The 20,232-nt window shown below is 49.5% G+C and overlaps 1 protein-coding gene across 2 annotated transcripts in view; it reads right to left on the bottom strand.

Moving 5' to 3' along the window:
• Positions 1–20,232, bottom strand: part of ECA3 (endoplasmic reticulum-type calcium-transporting ATPase 3) — a 204,977-nt gene that overhangs the window by 78,400 nt on the left and 106,345 nt on the right. For both annotated transcript variants that reach the window (XM_087378846.1, XM_087378844.1), the window contains 2 exons: positions 9,398–9,499; positions 567–620 (listed from right to left, as the gene is read on the bottom strand). In XM_087378846.1, the coding sequence (XP_087234972.1) occupies positions 567–620; positions 9,398–9,499 (156 nt within the window). The remainder of the gene's footprint in view (positions 1–566; positions 621–9,397; positions 9,500–20,232) is intronic.

Here is a 20,232-nt window from a genome sequence, read left to right as displayed (position 1 = left end):
GCTGTTGCACTGCCCCTTTCAGGAGGGGTACAGTGAACTAAAAAATCATGGATTCACAGCTTTGGTTGCAATATGGTGTTAACCTGTGAAAGTCAGTTTAAGATATATGCACATTCTGATTGCCCTTGACTAGAATGACGTCCCTTAAAGGGTAGGTAAGGATACCAGAGCAGGGAAAAAAAATACTACATTACAAAGGCATTCAAAATGATACAAAGAACAACAAGGTCTGTTTTAACGCAACGTTTCAAGAAATTTATATATAACTTCATGGTAAAGAACTTGACTGATCTGTGGAAGATACTCTTTGGAAATCGAAATATTCATAATCTAGAGCCTGATAATAAAATGCATACAAAATAATCCCTTGTTGGCATAAATGCTTAAAAAGTAAAACAACATCTTCTGTGGATCTAGCATTGCAACATAAAAGAGATGAAAGAAACAAAAGGAAACAAAAACTGATTCTTTTGTAAAGACGAGGTATAACGCATCAAATCCACTTCTACAAACATTAGTGGCAATGGTCTTTGCAAACAGCAATATGCACCTGAAGTCTACATTACCTTCGATAGGAAAGCACCAAATTCATCAAGCTTCCTTTTGAGAGGAGTCATTTCCTGATCAGCCAAATTAATCAGGTCGTCATACACAGTTTTTGTCACTTGCACAATATCGCTAAACAAGCTAGATGAACACCAAAACAGTTCCCAATCTATGAAAAGAGTTAAGGGGAGCTATCACATTTGCCATGTGGATGGACAGAAGGATTATAAAAGGCCCCAAGCAGATTCTCAAAAAAAAGTTTTAGTAATGCATGTAGTGCTTCTGCCATCTCTAGAGAAAATATAACATTGGAAACCTTTCAACGTACAGTGCAAAAAGCTTCAAATAGTGCTTGACATTACAATGTAGCATGAATTGCTCAGTGTCAACCCCCTTTCGATCGTAGTCTCTTGCCTATGTACTCTGCACGCCTTTATACACTTCTCACATATATTGATTTCATACCCTTACTAGAGGATCACGTTGCTTTGATCACCCGCTCACTTCACGAGGCCGCCCTTTGCGCCTTTCCTCACACTACTCGCTCCACTCGCCTACCACCACTTGGGACCGTCCCCTGTAACAGTTGGTATGATGATTGAGTGTAAGACTCTACGCCGTCAGTTGAGATTCGAAACCAAACACAACCTTCTGAACGAACCTGAAACGATACGTGAGTATCGACGCTTGGTTTATAGGAAGAAACATGATTTAATCTGCCGAAAACGAGGAGGAATTACTGAACACCTTGTTTAGCAACAACTCCAAGGACTTTTGGCGGAGATGTCTAGAGCAACAGTCCCCTTCACCCGTCACTGACACTAAAGTATGGTATGCACACACACTATATGACATTCCAAATCAGCCAGCTCTTGACCTCTCACATACACCTCGTCCCACTTTCTCTACTCTCTTCACTAAGAGGGGTGTTAAGCATGTTGTGATGAAGCTATATGCAGATGATGTGGTACTTTTATCATCCTCAACAGAGGGCCTCCAGAGGCACATAGACCTGCTACATTCCTTTTTTGAGTTGCATGATTTGAAGGTCAACCTGGGTAAAACCAAGGTCATGATCTTCAATACATCTTGGGTCGCTATGCATTGGAAGCAATTTACCTTTGATGAGTCACCGGTCGAGATTGTCTCGTCATACACATACTTGGGGGTTATCTTCTCCAGACCTATTTTCACAATGAGACCGGTGATGCAGGCTCGCTTGAGCAGAGGGCATGCCTCGTTGGCCAAGCTAGAGAGCCAGTGTTGGAGATATCATAGCCAAAGAGTGTGTGAGATGTGTTGTGTTGCTGTGTAGTACTAGGAGATCTAGTACTAGTTCCTATGTGAGTGCCACGTGTCACTATGGGACTTATCCCATATGCGCTTGGTGCAAGTGTGTGAGTGTGTAGCCTATATAAGGCTTGTACTTCACTTGTCTCATTTAGTGATGAAGATGAATGAATGAAAGCCTTCATGGTTTCCACATTTGTGTGTCACTTCTTCACTCCCTAGCCTCTCTCTCTCTCTCTCTCTGTCTCACCATGTTTCTAGCATGGCACTTTGCCACATCATGATCTTCCTTCCCTAACTCTAACTCTGCTCAACTCACCTTCTTGCAGCCGCCTCTAGTTGTCTGTATCTCCCGTCACAACTCTGCCTCTAGCTGCCTCTCCTTGCAGCCATTTTCCATTCGTTTCTGACCTTACAGCCAGCAGCCTCTATTCAAGCTCTCTTGGAGCACTAGGCAACCTGTTCCCTGCTGGCCAGTGCGTTTTCTTGGAGGTACCTACAGTGCGTGAAGGTTTTCTACGCCCAAAACTGCTTCACATTGCCGCTGCAGCAGAGCCGACTACCTGCACACATTGTTTGCAGAATTTCAAGGCTTTTGAAGGCTTTTTCGACCTGTTTTGAGGCTGCTGTTGCATTTCTGAGCTGTTCTGAGAGTGCTGCTACAGAACCGCCTACAACAGCAGTATTTTTGGGGCTGTGGCTGCCAGCTCATCGACAACAGTCACTTTTCATTCTGCAGGCCTGCTACAACATTCGGTGTTATTCTAGAGAGAGCTGTCTTGCTGGACCTACCTTTGCACTTGGTGCCCCTACAGCTACCTCTTTAAGGATTTCGGATTTGCTGCAGCACTTCGAGTTCTTTATACACTCACAAGTGCTCATCTCTTGGTTCATTTCTGCACTTCGGGGCTTATCCTTACTGCTCTTTGATTTGGGCTCACTCAGTTCTGCATTTCGAGGCGTATTCTTAATCCTATTTCATTAGGGTTTGCATTTTGAAGCCTCCGAGGTTATCCACCAGCCGTTGGACACGTTTATTCAAGCATTTCTTTAGCTGCTGATCCATTTCATAGTCCTAGACCAGCCTCTTCATTTGCTGGTTATCCATTTCAGCTTGCTGTCTTTGCTACCTCAGTTTGATACTATGGAGCCTCGTCCTCGTGGTGAAGACTCATCAGCACCACTCTCACCTAGGGATGAGCAGAATGACAAAGCACTGGCGCTTATTGGTCTGAGGCTGGCTAACAAACTGCTTCATCAACTTGACCTTACTACTTCAGCCAAGGAGGCCCAGGACAAGCTCGAGAATATTTACACATCTACTGGATCTGAGCAGCAAGCTGTATCTGCTATATTGTGTGATTTATCCCGTTTTGAGGTGGTAGATGATGATTAGTGGTACTAGTCCATTTTTGTTCAGTCAATTAAGGTTCTCAACCTTGAGTTGTTGCTCTAAAATGAATGTATTTGGAGTCAATAAGAGGTAACTCTACCCTGGGTTGTCCCCCAAAAATGAATGTAGTCTTTTACTTTGGTACGATGATATTGACCACCCAGTTTAGAGTAAGGGGGGTGACGAGTGATGGTTTGCCCTTGCTGGTTGCAAGCTGACTGAGAAGCCAATATCGCACAGGAGGTGTTGTATAGCCTATATAAGGCTTGTACTTCACTTGTCTCATTTAGTGATGAAGATGAATGAATGAAAGCCTTCATCGTTTCTACATTTGTGTATCACTTCTTCACTCCCTAGCCTCTCTCTCTCTCTCTCTCTTACTCACACCATGTTTCTAACAGGCAGTGCTTCTACTCACACTTTCAGACCCTCGGACCAAGTGCTTACTTTTCGACTCCTTGGTACGACCAGCTAAGAATATAGAGACATGTGTCTTGAAGAGAGCTTCACGCAAATATATGTTTCATCAAAATTGGACTACAGGTACTCATGCTGTCATGAATGATTTGCAGTAAGCCGTTAGTTCGTCACCAGATCATCCAGGCTGAGTTAGGATCATCTCCATTGCAGCTTGATGCAGCATTTCAGGTCATCACTTACCTTTATCGATCAGGGATTATGGGGATCACACCTCAAGATGCAGCAGATTGCCATGGCTAGCATTGTCTTCCTCTACGCCTCTATCAGATGCAGGTGACTAGCGGTGCTGTTTTGCACACACAATGAGGTGGTTTGAGTGACTAGGGCTTCACATATACATACTTTTCGACTCCTTGGTTCGACTAGCAGGGATGTTTGGCAGGCCTTGTTGAGGGGGCAGCTCTGTGTGACACTGAGTGGGCTCACGTGGAGCGACTACAGGTACTCATGCTGTCATGGATGATTCGCGGTAAGCCGTTAGTTCGTCACCAGATCGTCCACGCTAAGTTAGGATCATCTCCATTGTAGCTCGATGCAGCATTTCAGGTCATCACTTACCTTTATCAATCAGGGATTATGGGGATCACACCTTTGGATGTAGCAGATTGCCATGGCTAGCATTATCTTCCTCTACGGCTCTATCAGATGCAGGTGACTAGCCAGGTGACTAGCAGTGCTGTTTTGTACACACAATGACATGGTTTGAGCGACTAGTAGAACACTGATGTGCCGTTCTCCCCACTACAATATCATGAGGTCAACCAAGTCATACTTGAGGACCTCCCAGTGAAACTCAGCTTCTACAGAGATCATTGCCTACATATCTCAGATGAGGGGTTTATTGACCCACCGGGATATACAAAGATCATTTACCACATTCATCGTCGCTGAGGATCTCTATTGGGCAATTTCCGGTCTCGTCACAAAGACTCTGTCTTGACAGTGGCGGAGCAGAGTGTTTACCCAAGGAGAGACGCATATGCACATTATGTGGTCTACAGGAGATTGAGTTTGAGTTTTCAGATGCCCAGTGTACTATGAGATCCAGGGGTGCTTCTATTGAGATGCTTGACAGCATTTATACATGAGACAGTTAGACATCATGAGCGCCTACTTTGATCACAGAGAGAGAAGGAGCATACCCTGTTAGACTCTTCTCACAGCATGATCATGGAGTTCTTCCAGCTGGACCATACAAGCTCCCACTCTACAGTCTCTACACGCGATCGAGATCTAGAACCCGTGACACGACAGCTCAGGCAGAGGGTTGATGCACATGTTCTACTTGGTGACATTCCCTCCTTGTTTAGAGTGGGAGCACGACCGACAGGGGTCAAAGGTTGCCCTTGTCAGACATAGAGTTGTGACCAGGAGAGAGTGCAGGACCACGTCCAAAGGTAGCCAGCAGCATTCTATCTATGGTTTTAGGATCTCGCTTTCCCATCCTTGATGAGGGGAGATAGAGTGGATCCCAGGTGTGACACTGAACCATATTTCACTTTGTACTCATGTGATGGATTATCTGATGATGATCATGATGATAGTGATGATGGAGATGACTATTACTCTAATATGACTATGTAGCATGTATCTTGTGTATTCTGCACTGGGGTTGATGCTCGATAGTAACTCCACCATTTCAGCTTGCTTGTATCAAGTTTTCTCACAGTCTCATCAATCTTTGTTAATAAACTTTCTTTCTTTCTTTCTTTCTCCTCATCTTGCCGAACAAGTGCGCGATCCTACTCGTCAATCTGACTAATCTCCAGCGCTCTCATAGAGGACAATCTCTCCTCCCCAATGCCAAAGGAATGCAAAGAACCTGTAAAGGGGCACCTGTGCCTGACTGGCCTCAGGGAGACGATCTGACTCAAGGCACACATGTTCACTAGCTAGGCATCTTCTCAAAGGGAAAATAGCTGCCTCAATCTGCAAGGTGGTGCATCTACGAGTGTCTCGTATGTCCTGAGTAGCACTCAGATGAGGGCGGCTCTCTGAATACGCACCCACACTGCAGATCCCCTCTCCCATTAGAGCATAGAACGTATCGCAACTAGCCCACTTGACGCCCTAAATCATCAACAAAGAACTCATTCTATATGATGGGCTGTCAAGATCAAGGCCAGAGACAGTTGGTTTGAGGATGAGTTCCAAATCAGCAAGGCTAGTCTATGATACTCTTGGTTTGCCATGCCAAGATTGAGTGCTTCTATAGTGGTGATTGGTCTTTGGAGACAGGGGTTGTACTCTCATTTCACAAAAGGCCTCACTACATCTGACCTTCTCCCCGTCATTCTCATCATAGACCTGGTATGGACGTCATCCTTTGCCAAAGTCGGGATTCCATACTCCATGTACTTGGAAAAGGAGCTTTAAAGCAGAATGGGTGGAGCCACTAAGTGGGCATTCGCATGCACGGAAAATATTCATATCCAAACCCATGGGGGAAAAAGATAGATCTACAATGTCGTACCAATATGGCGGTCCTTTGTATGCTGTCTAAGGAACCAGATCCACTAGGTGGCTGAGATTGGATAGGAGGGTCTTAGCCGATAGACTCTCTGGCATGGATCGACACTACAAAGGGATAAAATTGGTGATAGAGTGCTGATGTTGATCAACCTGTGTGGCCCATTGTGGTCTTCTCCTCGCACTAGTTCTCCATCGGACAAGTGCCTCGAGCACCCTAGGTGGCTGTGTCCCAGGCCAGCAAACATGGAGGGGAGATCCCCAAGCCTCATCCATGTGTCCACATGCTGGTGAGCATATTGTGTCTCTGGCTCTGGATTTTGGCTGGGTCATCTCCATGGGGACTGCTGAGCACAAGGCAGATTTTTGCAGCATGCCCATATGAGACCACCCTCCTCCTCTCTCTTGGCAACGATTATCAGATTTTGATGATAGCTTAAAGCATCCCTTATATTAATTTCTCCCAGACTTAGAATGAGAGGGACATGGATGAAATTCTTCCATGCCGCTTTCGAGAGGAGGATGCCACCTTCCTTTCCTTCCCTTTTGTCGATGGCTGCTCTACCACTTTAAGATACTCCCTACTATCCAAGAGTAAGGCTATGGTAGCCAGGTCCAAACTTCTCTCCAAAAGGCAACTCGATTTGTACTCAAATTGGGTATATAAAAAGTAAGCCCCACAACCTGAGAGCTCCCAAAGCAAAATGATGATTGATTCACTGAGCCTCGGAGGGAATCAAGACCCCGTGTGCGATAACAAGTGGAAGAAAACTAAAATGCGAACAGCACCTCATTATCCACGAGCATCGGACCAAAAAGTATGACTTGGTAGGAGCTTCCTTGTCTTGGCACATGGTTTGTTGAAGAGTTCGTCCTCTTGGAGAACTAGGATGTCAATCGGCCCACAAGTCCCTAATGACCTGCTTCTTGCCCTAGATGGGAATCCTGCACAGACCGTGAACATTCCCACTAACCACCCTCATCGAAGAGAGAGGGATCCAGGGAAAGTCGTGTCTGATCTGCTAGTAAAAGAGGTGGTCCCTAAGTGAGCTTGCAACGAGGGGCAGTTGACATAGATTGAGAAAGGAGGCACAAACTCCACTAGAGATAGAAAGGTCTAAGGTGACACTCATAGACTGGCAGTCGTCTAGGTGACTACATCAAAGTATGTGGAGTCTGTGCAATCACGGTGTGTGAGCAAGAGGGAACGAGGTATCATCATTGTTGCTTGAATCCTAGATTGGTTTACTAGCCTTGTCCTCAAGATCACCATCACATTCTGGAATGGCCACTTGCTCAGTTATTGTGTCCTTGTGCTCCTCCAAGAGGGCCCCTCACCCTCTACAAGGATCAATCCACATACATTGACATTACAATCCACTTGCTCAGTTATTGTGTCCTTGTGCTCCTCCAAGAGGGCCCCTCACCCTCTACAAGGATCAATCCACATACATTGACATTACAAAGAGCGAAGAGCTAGGTGGCACAATTAGACAAACTTGTATTCTCTCATTGTAACATGTGACTGATGGGGAAGAAAGGAAACCCCATTGAGCCTCACATAAGATTGAGATTACAAAGAGTGAAGAGATTCCTGAGATCCCTCATGAAGAGAGTAACATCTACTCTGTACTATATGCTACTACTTGTATCACTTGATCCCAAACATGGACTAGTATTAGTGCAGCCCACGTTTAGACGATGACTCAAAAATATATGAGGATTGAGCTAGTAGTACAGAGGATGAGGAGGCTGATGACTTGAAGGCTTATACATTAGTATTTATTGATCTGGTCTGAGGGTCAATGTGAATTTCTAAGAAATTGGGATGGCTATTGAGTAGTGTCTTAGTGGTAGCTTGTAGATACCTTCAAATAGTTCAAAGTGCTTCAGATGTGTGTACATTCTGTGCTGAAAAATATATGATTTGTGAATTTTTGTATGAGACTTTATTGAAACGCTTCAAAAAAATATGAAACTTTTGAAACGTTTTTGAAACCCATTTCATACAAGACGTTTCTGAAAGGCCAGGCAACTATGGACACCAGGGCACAGAGACAGAAGGTTTATTTTTATTGTTATTGTTGCTGCTTGTGGTTTTCCACAAGGCTCTAGACATAGTGTCATGGGCCCTATCATGGGCCCCTCTCAACATATGGCTGTACGATTTGGGTTACGATCCGGAGATCATATGGGCACTTTATGAGAGGGTTTCAAGCAGGGTTCATACAGCCAGAAGATGGACGGAGGAGGTCAAGAGTACGATCGGGGAGAAACAAGGTTCTCTGTTGTCACCAACTTCGTTTGGTCTCTACATTGATGAGCTGGTGACTTTCACCGTGACAAAAAGGGGTAAGCTCATCTCTCGCTTGCTCCTTGGTTTAGATTCTCCTCTATGCAGTAAATGTGGTCTTACTCTCTTCTTCAGCTGAGGGTCTCCAGCGACACTTGGATGTACTTCACAACTTCTGTGAGACGCATGATCTGAAGGTCACGGTCAATCTTGGTAAAACCACGGTTATGATGTTCAACACATCCAGGGCAGTCGCGCATAGAGAGCAGCTCACCTTCGACAAGTTGCCAGTAGAGATCATTGCATTTTACACACACTTGGGAGTGCTTTTCTGCAGCCCAATCTTCATGATGAGACCAACGATTGAGCAGGGGGTATGCCAAGATGGCTAAAATCAAACTCATAGCCATCTCTTATTATATCATCACATGATCATTTGGAGATGATCTACCCAAATTGCTCTTAATCATTCACCAAGCTTACATGAAATAGATATTATATCCTAGAACACAGTTAAAAGAATCATTGTTGAGCATATCCAGGGTTGCACAAGATTTCACAATTGTTGCATACGATATTGATCTTCTACTGCACACCCAACCTTCAAATTCCACTCCTAGTGGTGAGGTTGGGAGTGATCTCAAATAGGTCTTTGAGAAAGCATGTCTCCTATATGCAGATACTAGAAGGAGAGTTATTTTTTTCAAATCAATGTTTACGCATATACTTGGCACTAACATTATAACATTGGCTTGGCATTAGAGAACCTTATTAACTGCGCAAACGGGAAAAACAACGAACTTAAATGAAGCATTTTTAACCAAAAATCAGATCATCAAAAAACCAGAATCTGCACAAACCAAACTTCAAGAAACCAAACTTAAATTTCATGCATGCAAGCGCAGTTCAGAGGGATGTTTTCTTACATTTGCAGTCTCAGAGATGGCATCCCGAATTTTTCCCATTGCAGTTTTGGAGCCAATATTAATGACAACAGCTCTTGCCCGCCCAACAGTCAGCACAGTACCCTGTAAGGCCAACACCAACTTGGTATTTAGCCTACCAATAATAACAAAATCACTTTAACATTTTGACAGGTGTAAGGAGCAAACATCTTTAAATCAAACAGGTAGACAACTGAAACAAAACATATCCCCACACTTACAATTCTTCATTCGTGATAAAATAATGCATAAATCTGAAGGACATCCTACAATTGTAGCATACTGAGATTTAAATTGCTGTAGGGGGGCACAAACTGTTGTCAGACCTCATGTACTAACTTGGAGCTGGGCATGACCAAAAAGGTTGTATAACTTGAGCAGCTTCATCATCTTTTTAGTCAACAAATCAACCTTCATCCTCCCTTCTCCTAAGCTTCAGTCTTCACCTCATCCTGTCCCCCCCTTCTGCTGAGCTTTAGCCTCCATCACAGGCGAGACACAGACGCTACATGCACAGCTGTTGTATCATGATGGAGATCACAGGTGAGGGTAATGCCTCCTGTTGTGGTTGCGCTCATCAAAGTAGTGGCAGAGACACTCGGAGTCATGCCTCTATTTGCTTTTGGGCTAAGCAGTCATCAAGCCGTCCCTCTCCTGATATTTCCTCCTGCTTCAAATCTCATGTCAGCTGCTTGTAAGGTTACATACTGTATTCATCGATTGCCAGCCTTGGTTCCTCATCAATCATTATGGATTAAGATCGTTTTAACTCATCGATCACCGCCTACTTCTTTTGGGCATCTTGATACCGCCAATCGGTATTTATGCCGCTCTTGAAGTGATGACTCATCGACCTCCTCATGGCGGCCATCACTACTTTGCCCTTTTTATCTTCTATTATCTCTCCGGTAGATGTGATTTGATAGGAGAGATCCCCTGATTAGTAAGGAGGACTGACGGTAGCAGAGTCTGAAGGAGTGGAAGCTGCGTGAGCACTTCCGGAGCGAGGAGTAGCAGTGGGAGTAGGAGAGGGAAAGGGACCTGACTGATACTGTGTCTCTGGACCAAGTGGAGACCTAAAGGAGCGTGAGTGTGCTGACTCGTCTACATCTCCCGAGTTAGCACAACATGAGCCGCCCGTCCTACTCTTCCTTCCCTTGCGAGAGGCATGCACAGGTGATGATCCCGCGGTCGAAGGGGCGCGAGGGGATGACTAGGTAGTATGTCCTCCCGTCGGTGTAGGGGAGGGAATTGCTGAGGTCCTCTGAGATAGCAGAGAGAAGAATCTCACTGCCTCCTCATCACTCATCTGTACTACAAACTCATCGGGACTCCCGACAAAGCCATGCGTGGCTAGCAAAGGAGTTCCCCGAGGGGTAGTCGCAGTGCTACATGGAAGAGGAGTCAGACCAGGGGTAGTCGTAGTGCTAGGTCTGAGAGGAGTCGGACCAGGGGTAGTCCTCGAGGTAGTCGCCTGAGAGGAATCAAAGTCCTCTAGAGCATATAGATTGTGAGCTCTCCTCCTGCGAGGCTGTCCATACTCGTCGGATGAGCAACGTGATCCCATGTCTAACATAGACACAAACACAAAAACAAAAAACAAAACTCCACGTAAGGATTTTGCCAACTTGTCCCTATTATCTTTTGCAATGCAATTGAAACTTGCATGAAATAATTTGGATAGCGGTGCATTAATTTGTTTTGTCCCTGAGCCATTTCATAGAACCACCATCACATACTAAGTGGATGTCATTGATAAGTCAACCCAATCATAAATCAGCTGATATGATAGTTGATCCAAAGACTTATGCCACCATGTGACTAGTTCATTATTCAGATGTGTGGAGGCCAGAGCACTGTTCTAATTGTTTGACTTCGGGAAGCTATAGCTTTCAAGTTATCAATACATAACAATACTCCACCGTCACAGCCTCCTTATTGGGTTTCCTTCACTCAACAAGAGATAATCAAAGCCAAATCATGGATTTACCCGAGAAAGGTCAGCCTAGTCACAGCCCATTTAATTCTCTGATACTCCTCTTAGAAAAGAAAAGCATCGTCTATGCAACCTTGCATTGTACGAATCCATCAACAAGCTCACAATAAAGAACAAGTACTCACTCTCTCCTTTCGACTACCTCTTTGATCAACTATGAGATGCAAAGCACTTTTTCAAGATTGATCTCTGTTCCAATTATCACCATACAAGAAGGCAACGATTACAAAACAGTTTTTCACACTAAGTATGGGTGTTATGAATGTTTGGTCAAGCCATTTGCGTTCAACACTGCCCTAGCAACATTTAGGACCTTATGAACAACATCTTCCAGTCTCATCTAATAAGTTCGTCATCATATATTTAGATGGCATCTTGGTTCTCGGTAGATCCTTGATTGAACACAAGCCACATGTCCAATGTTAACTACCTTCTCTATTTCCTACTGCAGATCACGGGAGTAGCACTGATATTGTTTCACCCAGCCTTTCTTGCTGAAACATGAGCTAGCTGAGAAAATTTAAATTTTTTTTAAAAACATACGTGAAAGCTCATTCTCATATCTCACTAGCTTCAACAAACCCCATCTCCCTAGATGGATCTAGATGCCACATGCCATCATCATAGGGCCTTCCTAATGCATCTTTTCACCCCTCTCTTGGGATACTTTAATTTCAATTGCCCCTAGGCACATTTCTTGCATTAGGCCCTTAGCCTTAGATCCACCTAGTTTGGTGCTATCAACCCTCACCTAGGACCTTGACATTAATTCCCTCCCGATCATTTACATGAAGCGCAAACAAATATATTACAAACATAGATCCTTTAAGGGAAATGTCGACTGATTCTTCCGAGGTCATGCTACCTCGGCTAGAGCGAAACATTCCTTCCCTCTTCAGACATCAGCGTCCTCGATGATACAGTCTGGGACACTCTCCGCAACTGGTACACGGATTCCCAGGTAGCTTCGGATAGAGGCTGACCATGCCATGCAACCAACACCGTGGGTATCTTTTGATTTCGTATTTGCATTGTTCCTCGGTCCAAGATCCTTGTTGGTTTGCGTCTTGCATTATCCTCTATCTCCCGAAACAAAACCACACCTTCGATTAGTGAGTCACCTGTATGTAAAAATTTCTTTAAGCGAAACATGAAAAACCGGGTGCACCTTATACCCCTGTGGCAATTCTAATTTATAGGCTACCTTGCCTATTCTCTTTAGAATTAACCACGGCTCACAGTATCGAGGTGATAACTTAGCACACTCTCCTGAAGTTAACGACTTCGAGTGCGAAGGAACTCTGAGAAAAACTTTTTCTCCTTCCTTAAATACTCTTATAGACCGGTTTTCATCCGCATACACCTTGGCTCTATCCATAGCCTGGCAGATATTAGCTCTCGCAAGCGCTAGCATCTCCCGCATCTGAACCACAAAGTTCGTGGCACTAGGCACTTTCTGAGGTACTCCAACTACAGTTGGATTTGCTAGTCTATAACCATAGTTCAGCTCAAACGGACTGAACCCTGTAGAGGAATGTTTTCTATCATTGCAGGCAAACTCTAATAATGGCAGCCACTTGTCCCACGTATGTTGCCTCAATGACACATATGTCCTCAGCATATCCTCTAAAGTCTGGTTGACTCTCTCCGTCTGACCATCCGTCTCAGGATGATCCCCACTACTCATTCCCAACTCAGTCCTTAGTGTCTCAAATACCGTTGTCCAAAAATGACCGGTAAATCTGACATCTCAGTTTGACACTATGGATCTAGGCAATCCATGCAGACGAAATATATGTCTAATAAACAAATCCGCCACTTGCGGGGCACTAACAGACTCTCTAGTCAGAATGAAGTAAGCCATCTTGGTTCGACGATCAACCACTACAAGGATAGAATCATACCCTCCTTGTGTTGTAGGCAGCCCTACAATAAAGTCCATGGAAATGCTCTCCCACTTACTTAGTGGTATCTCCAAGGGCTGTAAAAGTCCGAGTGGCTTCACCCGCTCGGCCTTACTTACCTGACACGAGAAATACCGTGTCACATATTCATGAATATGCTTTTTCATCTTTGGCCAAAAGAAATCTCGCTTCACGAGATCATATGTCTTCTCGACTCCTGGATGTCCCGCACACGGGCTATCATGGCACTGTCGAATGACTCTCTGCCTGAGATCATTCTGACTAGGTACTACAACCTTACCATTTCTTTTCAGCATACCATCCCTTATGGTATATCTTGCATATGTTTGGCCTTTTCCGGATGCCAGGTCATCCTTTTCGTTTTCCCCAGGTTTTAACACATGAGCCTTAGGCCATAGACTCTGGACAAACTCGTCCATCTTTTGAGTTTCTCTAATCTCGGTCATTAGAGCACTCTCTAATACCGTGAAACTCATATTGTGCATAATGCGAGACAATGCATCAGCAACCTTATTATCTTTCCCTCTTCGGTACCGAATCGTTAAATTAAACTCCTGCATGAACTCTGCCCACCTGTTCAGCGTGTGCATTAAAAGAGAAAGGTCACTTTGAGAATTCCTGGGCACCCCCTCCGCTCCAACCCGCCCTCGCCCTCGCCTCACCTCCGCTCCAACCCGCCCCCTCGCCTCCGCTCCAACCGCCCCTCGCCTCCGCTCCAACCCGCCCCCTCGCCCCCGCTCCAACCCGCCCCCTCCGCTCCAACCCGCCCTCGCCCTCGCCTCGCCCCCGCTCCAACCCGCCCCCTCGCTGCTTCCTCGCCATCCGCCCCGCTCCAACCCGCCCCCTCGCTGCTCTTTCGCCCCCTCGCTTCACCCGCCCCCCCGCCTTCATTCCGCTCTCCCCGCCCTCCGCTTCACCCCTTCACCCCCGCCATTCCAACCCCGCCCCCCCCGCCCTCCCGCGTCCTTCCGTATTCCCTGCATCCCGCAGCCTTCACCCCGCCCTCCGTTCCGACCCCCCCGCCCCTTCACTTCGCCTCGCCCGCCTCACCCCCAGGCTCCACCTCCCGCTTCGTCCCCCTTCTTGGGTGGCAGCTTGTTTTTCCTCATCGGAAGCTTGCAGTTAGTCTTGGCGGTATGGCGGCCCCCTGCCCGGATCCGGAGGCCCAGTCGGACCCCAGCTCGTCTCGACCCTCCCCGCCCCCGCCCCCGCCCCCGCCCCCTCCGCCCCCACCCCCAGCCACGTCAGGAGGAGCCGAGGCAGTCGGAGTCTGGTCCAGAGGTAGTGGGCGGTTGGACCGAGGTTCGAAGGAAAAGAGGAAAGAACAAGAAGATTTCGGATAAAGGCAAGGAGGCAGAGGTTACCCTTCCTGCAGCAGCACTCCAGAGACCTGACAGGCAGATGCCCCAGGGACCTGGGAGAGCTTCTTCTTCGACGGCAGCCCGCCCTCCACAGCCTCAGATCCTCCTCTCTCCCGCCCCCCCGCCTTCTCCCCAGTTTCCCCCCCCTTCGCCCGACCTGCAGTTTCAGCCCCCGTCTCCTCCTCCTCAGTCTCCTCCTCCTCCCCCTCAGCCCCAGTTCCAGATGCATCCCCATCCCCCCCCCCCTGTCCCCCTCGCCTCTCCTACAGAGTTAGCTGCACCGTTGGCTTTCCAGCCGAGTGCAGCCCCCGCTCCACCTCCTCCACCTTCTCCGCCAGTCGCCTCCGTGGAGTCCGAGTCGCCTATCCCGCAGCCTCCTCCCCCTCCCCCCCCGATGGCAGGACACCCGGAGTCTATACCACCAGCGGAGCAGGCTTCCCTTCCCGCTAGCCCCTCAGTGGCAGACTCAGCTGGGTCTCAGCTCCAGGAGAGAGAGCTTCCTTGAGACTTTTACAGATCTGGCCCCTGGGACTACCTGGATGTGGCCGACCTTGGGACCTTCCCGGCTTGTCTCGACATTAGTATCTTCCTGCTCCGCAAAGGGGCGGATGGGAAGATTGCTGCCTTGGCTCCCAGGGATGGCCCTAGCTTCGCTTTCACGTTCCTCAGCGATGGCACCGAGACCTGGACAGACGACTCGGTTTGGGAGGCTCTCAGAGAGCAGACACACGCCCAGATTTGCTCCTGGATAGGCCCGTCCGGTGGGCAGCTCCTCGAGACTCAGTGGTCTGAGGGCGATGTGCGCTTGCGGTGGCGTTGCGCTGCCAAACGCTTCCGACTGATTGTGATCCTCAGAGCCCCCCTGTCATGGCCTCTCCCCCAGGATGTCAGAGCTTGGTCCCAACAGAAACTCCGAACCTTCTACGGGATGACCACTTCAGAGATCTCGAGCTGGCTCGAGAAAGCATTTGCTCATGGCACCAGAGGCCTCTCGCCATTGCTGAAGGTGTTGAAGAACGGGCAGGACGACCCCGTCCCCCCCTCCAAACCTTCTCATAAGTGGCAGCGCCTCCATTCCGATATGTCTGATTCTTCTTCGACTTCGACCGCGAGCAGACAGTTGTTCGCAGCCCCCCGTCCCTCTCCATGAGCCTACACCTCGTATCCTGGAATGTGAACGGGTTTCACTCTTCGGGCACCCATGGTCCCAGGAAGCTCATTTTGCGACAGGAACTTCAGCCTGCAGTGATTGGTCGATTGGATGTACTTTTGCTCCAGGAGCACAAGCTTTCTGCGGCTCATTCCCGTAGCTGCGGGAAGGTTCTCCCTGGACGCTCCTACACTTATTGGGAGCCTTCGATCGGCGCACAGGGGAGGAGTGGGGGTGTCTGTACCTCCGTGTGCGAGCAGTTAGCCCAGGAAGTTTTCGGTCACGGCACGTTGATCCCAGGCCGAGCCCTTTGGGTAGGCCTGAATTTGGAGGGATCCAAAATAGGAATCCTCAACATTTATGCTCCCACAGACCTCCGATGCAGAGCCACCTTCTGGAGGACACTTACAGGGATTCTTCCAGACATGGATTCCTGGATTGTTGGAGGACTTCAACAACCTGGAGACCTTGGAGGACCAGCAGGGCAAAGATCCGGAGTTCACAGGTATGGCTCAGGCAGAGCAGTCAGCTTGGGACTCTTTCATCTTCGCGACAGGAGGGAGGGACAGTTGGAGAGACCCATCCTTCCGGCGTTGGCACGGGAGCCTGGACTTCTCTTGGGGCTTCCGCAGGGAAGGAGGCAGACTCCTGGAGAGGCTTGATAGATTTTATGTCAGTGATTGGGCCATCAGCAGAGGCGGCCAGGCGGGTATAGTTCCAGGGACGACACTCTCCGACCATGCGCCTGTGCTCCTATCATTAGATTCGGCAGCCCAGACTCTCCCCCCCCGATCATGCAGGATTCCCGACTCCATCTTCTCGAGGGTGGACGTGCGCAGCAGCATTTGCAGTCTTTGGGACAGAGACTGGGGGGAGGGCGTGGATCTGGTAGACTCGGTCGCGCAGGCTCTGCAGGAGTCCAGCCAGATCTGCCAGCTCGCAGCCCTACAGGTTCGACAGGATTGGTGGGGCAGAGAGAGAGCTCTTCGGAGGGACCTCGCCTCCATTCAGCGACTCCAGAAGGCTTCCCCGGGCTCGGAGGAGCTTCGGATCCAGGCCCTTCGAGCCAGAGCCCTCCTGGAGGAGACCCTCCAGCGTCGCTCCGAGTTCTCCTATCACGCCTCTCTCTCCTTCTGGGCCCGGAAGGGTGACCGGATGTGCAGGGAGTTCTTCAGGACGCACGGCCAGAGAGCTGCAGGTGATCAGCTTCGGAGTCTCAGGACAGCGGATGGTCACATCGTTACGGATCCAGGGGAGGTCCTGGGGTTGGCCACTGACTTCTACAGGACCCTCTTCCAGCAGGAGCCGCTTGCCCCTCGTGCTAGTCGTGCCCGAGAGGAGGTGTGGAGGCACATTCCATCCCTGGTCCAGCCTAGCATGCAGGCGACGTTGTTGGCGCCGTTCACCTCGGATGAGATGTTGGAGGCCTTGATGGCTATCGACGGACAGAAATGCCCAGGTGAGGATGGGCTATCCCGAGCATTTTTCACCTCCTTCTGGGACCAGATCCATCAGCCCCTCCTTGCAGCTCTGCAGGGAATTTTCAGCAGCGGTCAGATGCCAGAGAGCCTTTCCTCAGGACTGATTTGCCTCATCCCGAAGGGAGGAGATAGACAGGAGATCCGCCAGTGGCGTCCGATCACTCTCCTTACCACTGCCTACAAAATCCTCGCCAAGATGATCAGTGCCAGAGTTCGGCCTCTACTCCCAGACCTCGTCCATGACACTCAGACAGGCTTTGTCCAGGATCGCAGTATCCTGGATAATGTCTTCACCTTTTCAGAGGCGGCGGAGTGGGCTCAGTACAGCGGATCACACCTTGCCATTTTACTTCTCGACTTCGAGAAGGCCTACGATCGCGTGGACTGGTCCTTTTTGGAGGGGACTCTGGAGCGGCTAGGTTTCCCGGCAGGTTGGATTCAGGGTATCTCAGCTTTGTACAGGACAGCGTCTAGCAGAGTCATCATTGGAGGCAGGATGGGTGAGCGCTTTAGCTTGGAGAGATCAGTACGTCAGGGCTGTCCCCTGGCTCCTTACCTGTTTCTCTTCTTCGCCGAGGCCATGACTTACTACCTTCGGGTGAGGTCCACAGGGCTCAGGGGTGTTCGCCTTCCACTCCGGGAGGACACGGAGCTTCTGGACTCGGAGTACGCAGATGATACAGCCCTTTATGTCCAGGACGATGAGAGGATGCTAGAGAGGGTGCGGATGGCCCTGGAGGTTTTCTGCTCGGCCACTGGTGCGAAAATCAACTGGAACAAATCAGTTGGTTTTCTCACAGACCCGGGGGCGTGTTCTCAGTGGGGGCGTTTTCTGGGTTTCAGATGGATTCCACGTGGACAGACAGCTAGATACCTTGGCTTCCAGGTTGGCCTAGACATCACGCCAGCTCAGCAGTTTCTCCCGGTGCTAGACTCCACTCGACGGAAGCTGGCTTTCTGGAGCACTGCTAAGCTCTCCCTTGCAGGTCGTGCCTTGGTAGTTAACCAGGTCCTCCTAGCCACGGCTTGGTATGTGGCTTCCTGCTGGTGCTTCTCGAGATCCAGCGTGGCACAGCTCAGGAGGTTGGTTCGAAACTTCCTTTGGTCTGGGGAGGATGGGCATAGAGATACCAGAGCCAGGGTGGCTTGGCAGACAGTCATTCTTCCGCAGGCTGAGGGTGGTCTGGGGGTCATTGATCCAGAGCTTCAGAGTCAGGCCTTGTTAGGCAAGCTTATCATTCGCGGTTTGACCCCAGGGGGACAGACGTGGAAGATGTTACTTCAGCAGGGAGTCGGCTCTTGTGTCCCGCGCCGAGGTGGAGAGTGGCTACCGTCCCTCAGGTGGATCTTCACCTCCGCCCCGCTCACTCAGCCCCGCTCCCCACTCGTTCGTAGCCTCCTCATGGTTTGGAGGCGGCTCCGTCTCAGTCTCATTCAGTCCCCTCCCAGCTGTCAAGAGGAGATCGATCGCCAGCCGCTTATCTGGAACGGTCAGGTCAGAGATGCCGAGGGCCTTCAGTTGGGGGAGAGATCACATATCAGGTGGGACGGCTGGATGAGGGGGCCAGCCCGATCCCTTCGTGTTTGGAGGGATACGTACAGACATCTGGAGATGACTGATCTTGCAGACGCAGCTAGAGGTGCACGTGGAGCCCAGGCGAGACGCACGGAGATCGACAGTGCGATCCCAGCTGCTTGGTTGGTTCCACCTGAGCATCAGATCCTCATGCCTGGTGACACCCGCTGGCTGGGACAGTTCACCCCCCGTGGCATTCCACTGGTGATCGCAGGACGTTTGGATGACTCTTCTATCTCCTTCTTCGCGGTTTCTGGGGATGGACGACTCAGGAGAGAGGGTGCGCTCATTGACCCCCTACTCCCGTGGCAGAGGGTTCGGGTCGTAGGCCTCTTGGGGAAGGTCTAGCGTACCGACCCTAGCATCGAGCAGGACCAGGTGCAGCTTTGGCGTCTTTGGCTCTGGGAGGGGCGGGCCTTGTCAGAGCTTGAGTGGGACCCAGGAGAGTGGTGGTGGCCAGAGATTGTGACAGGACAGGGGCCGACATCCTTCTTCGCCTACAGTACGACTCTGGGCAGGCGAGTTCTCGGGAGGATGCAGAGCCGCCCCCCCACCCAGCGACCCAGCTGGTACGCACAGGGTATTTCCAGGTTCTTTTTGCAGGCATTCTGGAAGGCCTTGTGGGAGAGCTGGCGGCCGCGGAAGATCTCATACTTCCTGTGGCTTCTTGCCCACAAAGGTCTTCCAGTGGGGAGCTGGTTGAGGCAGATAGGCCAGGACGGTTGCTGCCAGATTTGCCATGCGGATGAGGAGACACCAAAACACTGCCTGTGGAGCTGCACGCGCGCCCAGGAAGTGTGGAGGTGGACTTTTGGGATTCTACTCGCGCAGCACCAGAGCTAGGTTTGATCACTTGGGGTGCGTTCTGTTGGTGCAACACCGCACCTGGTCTTCATCACTTATTCGAGGCATGTCAGCAGGACCCCACTTTCCTTATTACACAGGGGACGTGGGGACCGCTCGAGGGCATCCCACAGCACCTAGCAGAGGCTGATACAGGAGTCCGGGAGAGGCAGCCAATCTGGGAGATTATTAGCAGCATCACAGGGTGGCACATCTGGACCTCGCGCTGCGCGCAGATCCTAGGTGGCACCTCCTTATCGACTGCCCAGATCATGGCGGAGATTTGGAGTGAGATTATTCATACTCTCAGAGGCCAGTGGGACCAGATTCAGGGAGACTCCCGGGCCGGTCAGGAGAAGCGGAGACGCTTCCTCCGGGCTTGGGACACACAGGGCCTCTTCTTCGCGCAGACTACGCAGGGCCTTCGGTGGCATTACTCACCACCCCGATGGCAGTTCATTCATACTCGTCTTATCCCTCCGTGA

The sequence above is a fragment of the Dipteris shenzhenensis genome, chromosome 9, assembly GCF_047967505.1.
Source record: "Dipteris shenzhenensis isolate YYH24624 ecotype China chromosome 9, Dip_SZ_1.0, whole genome shotgun sequence".
Lineage (NCBI taxonomy): Eukaryota > Viridiplantae > Streptophyta > Polypodiopsida > Gleicheniales > Dipteridaceae > Dipteris > Dipteris shenzhenensis.
Note: the sequence above shows the minus strand (reverse complement) of the source record. Positions and strands in the feature narration are given on the sequence as shown.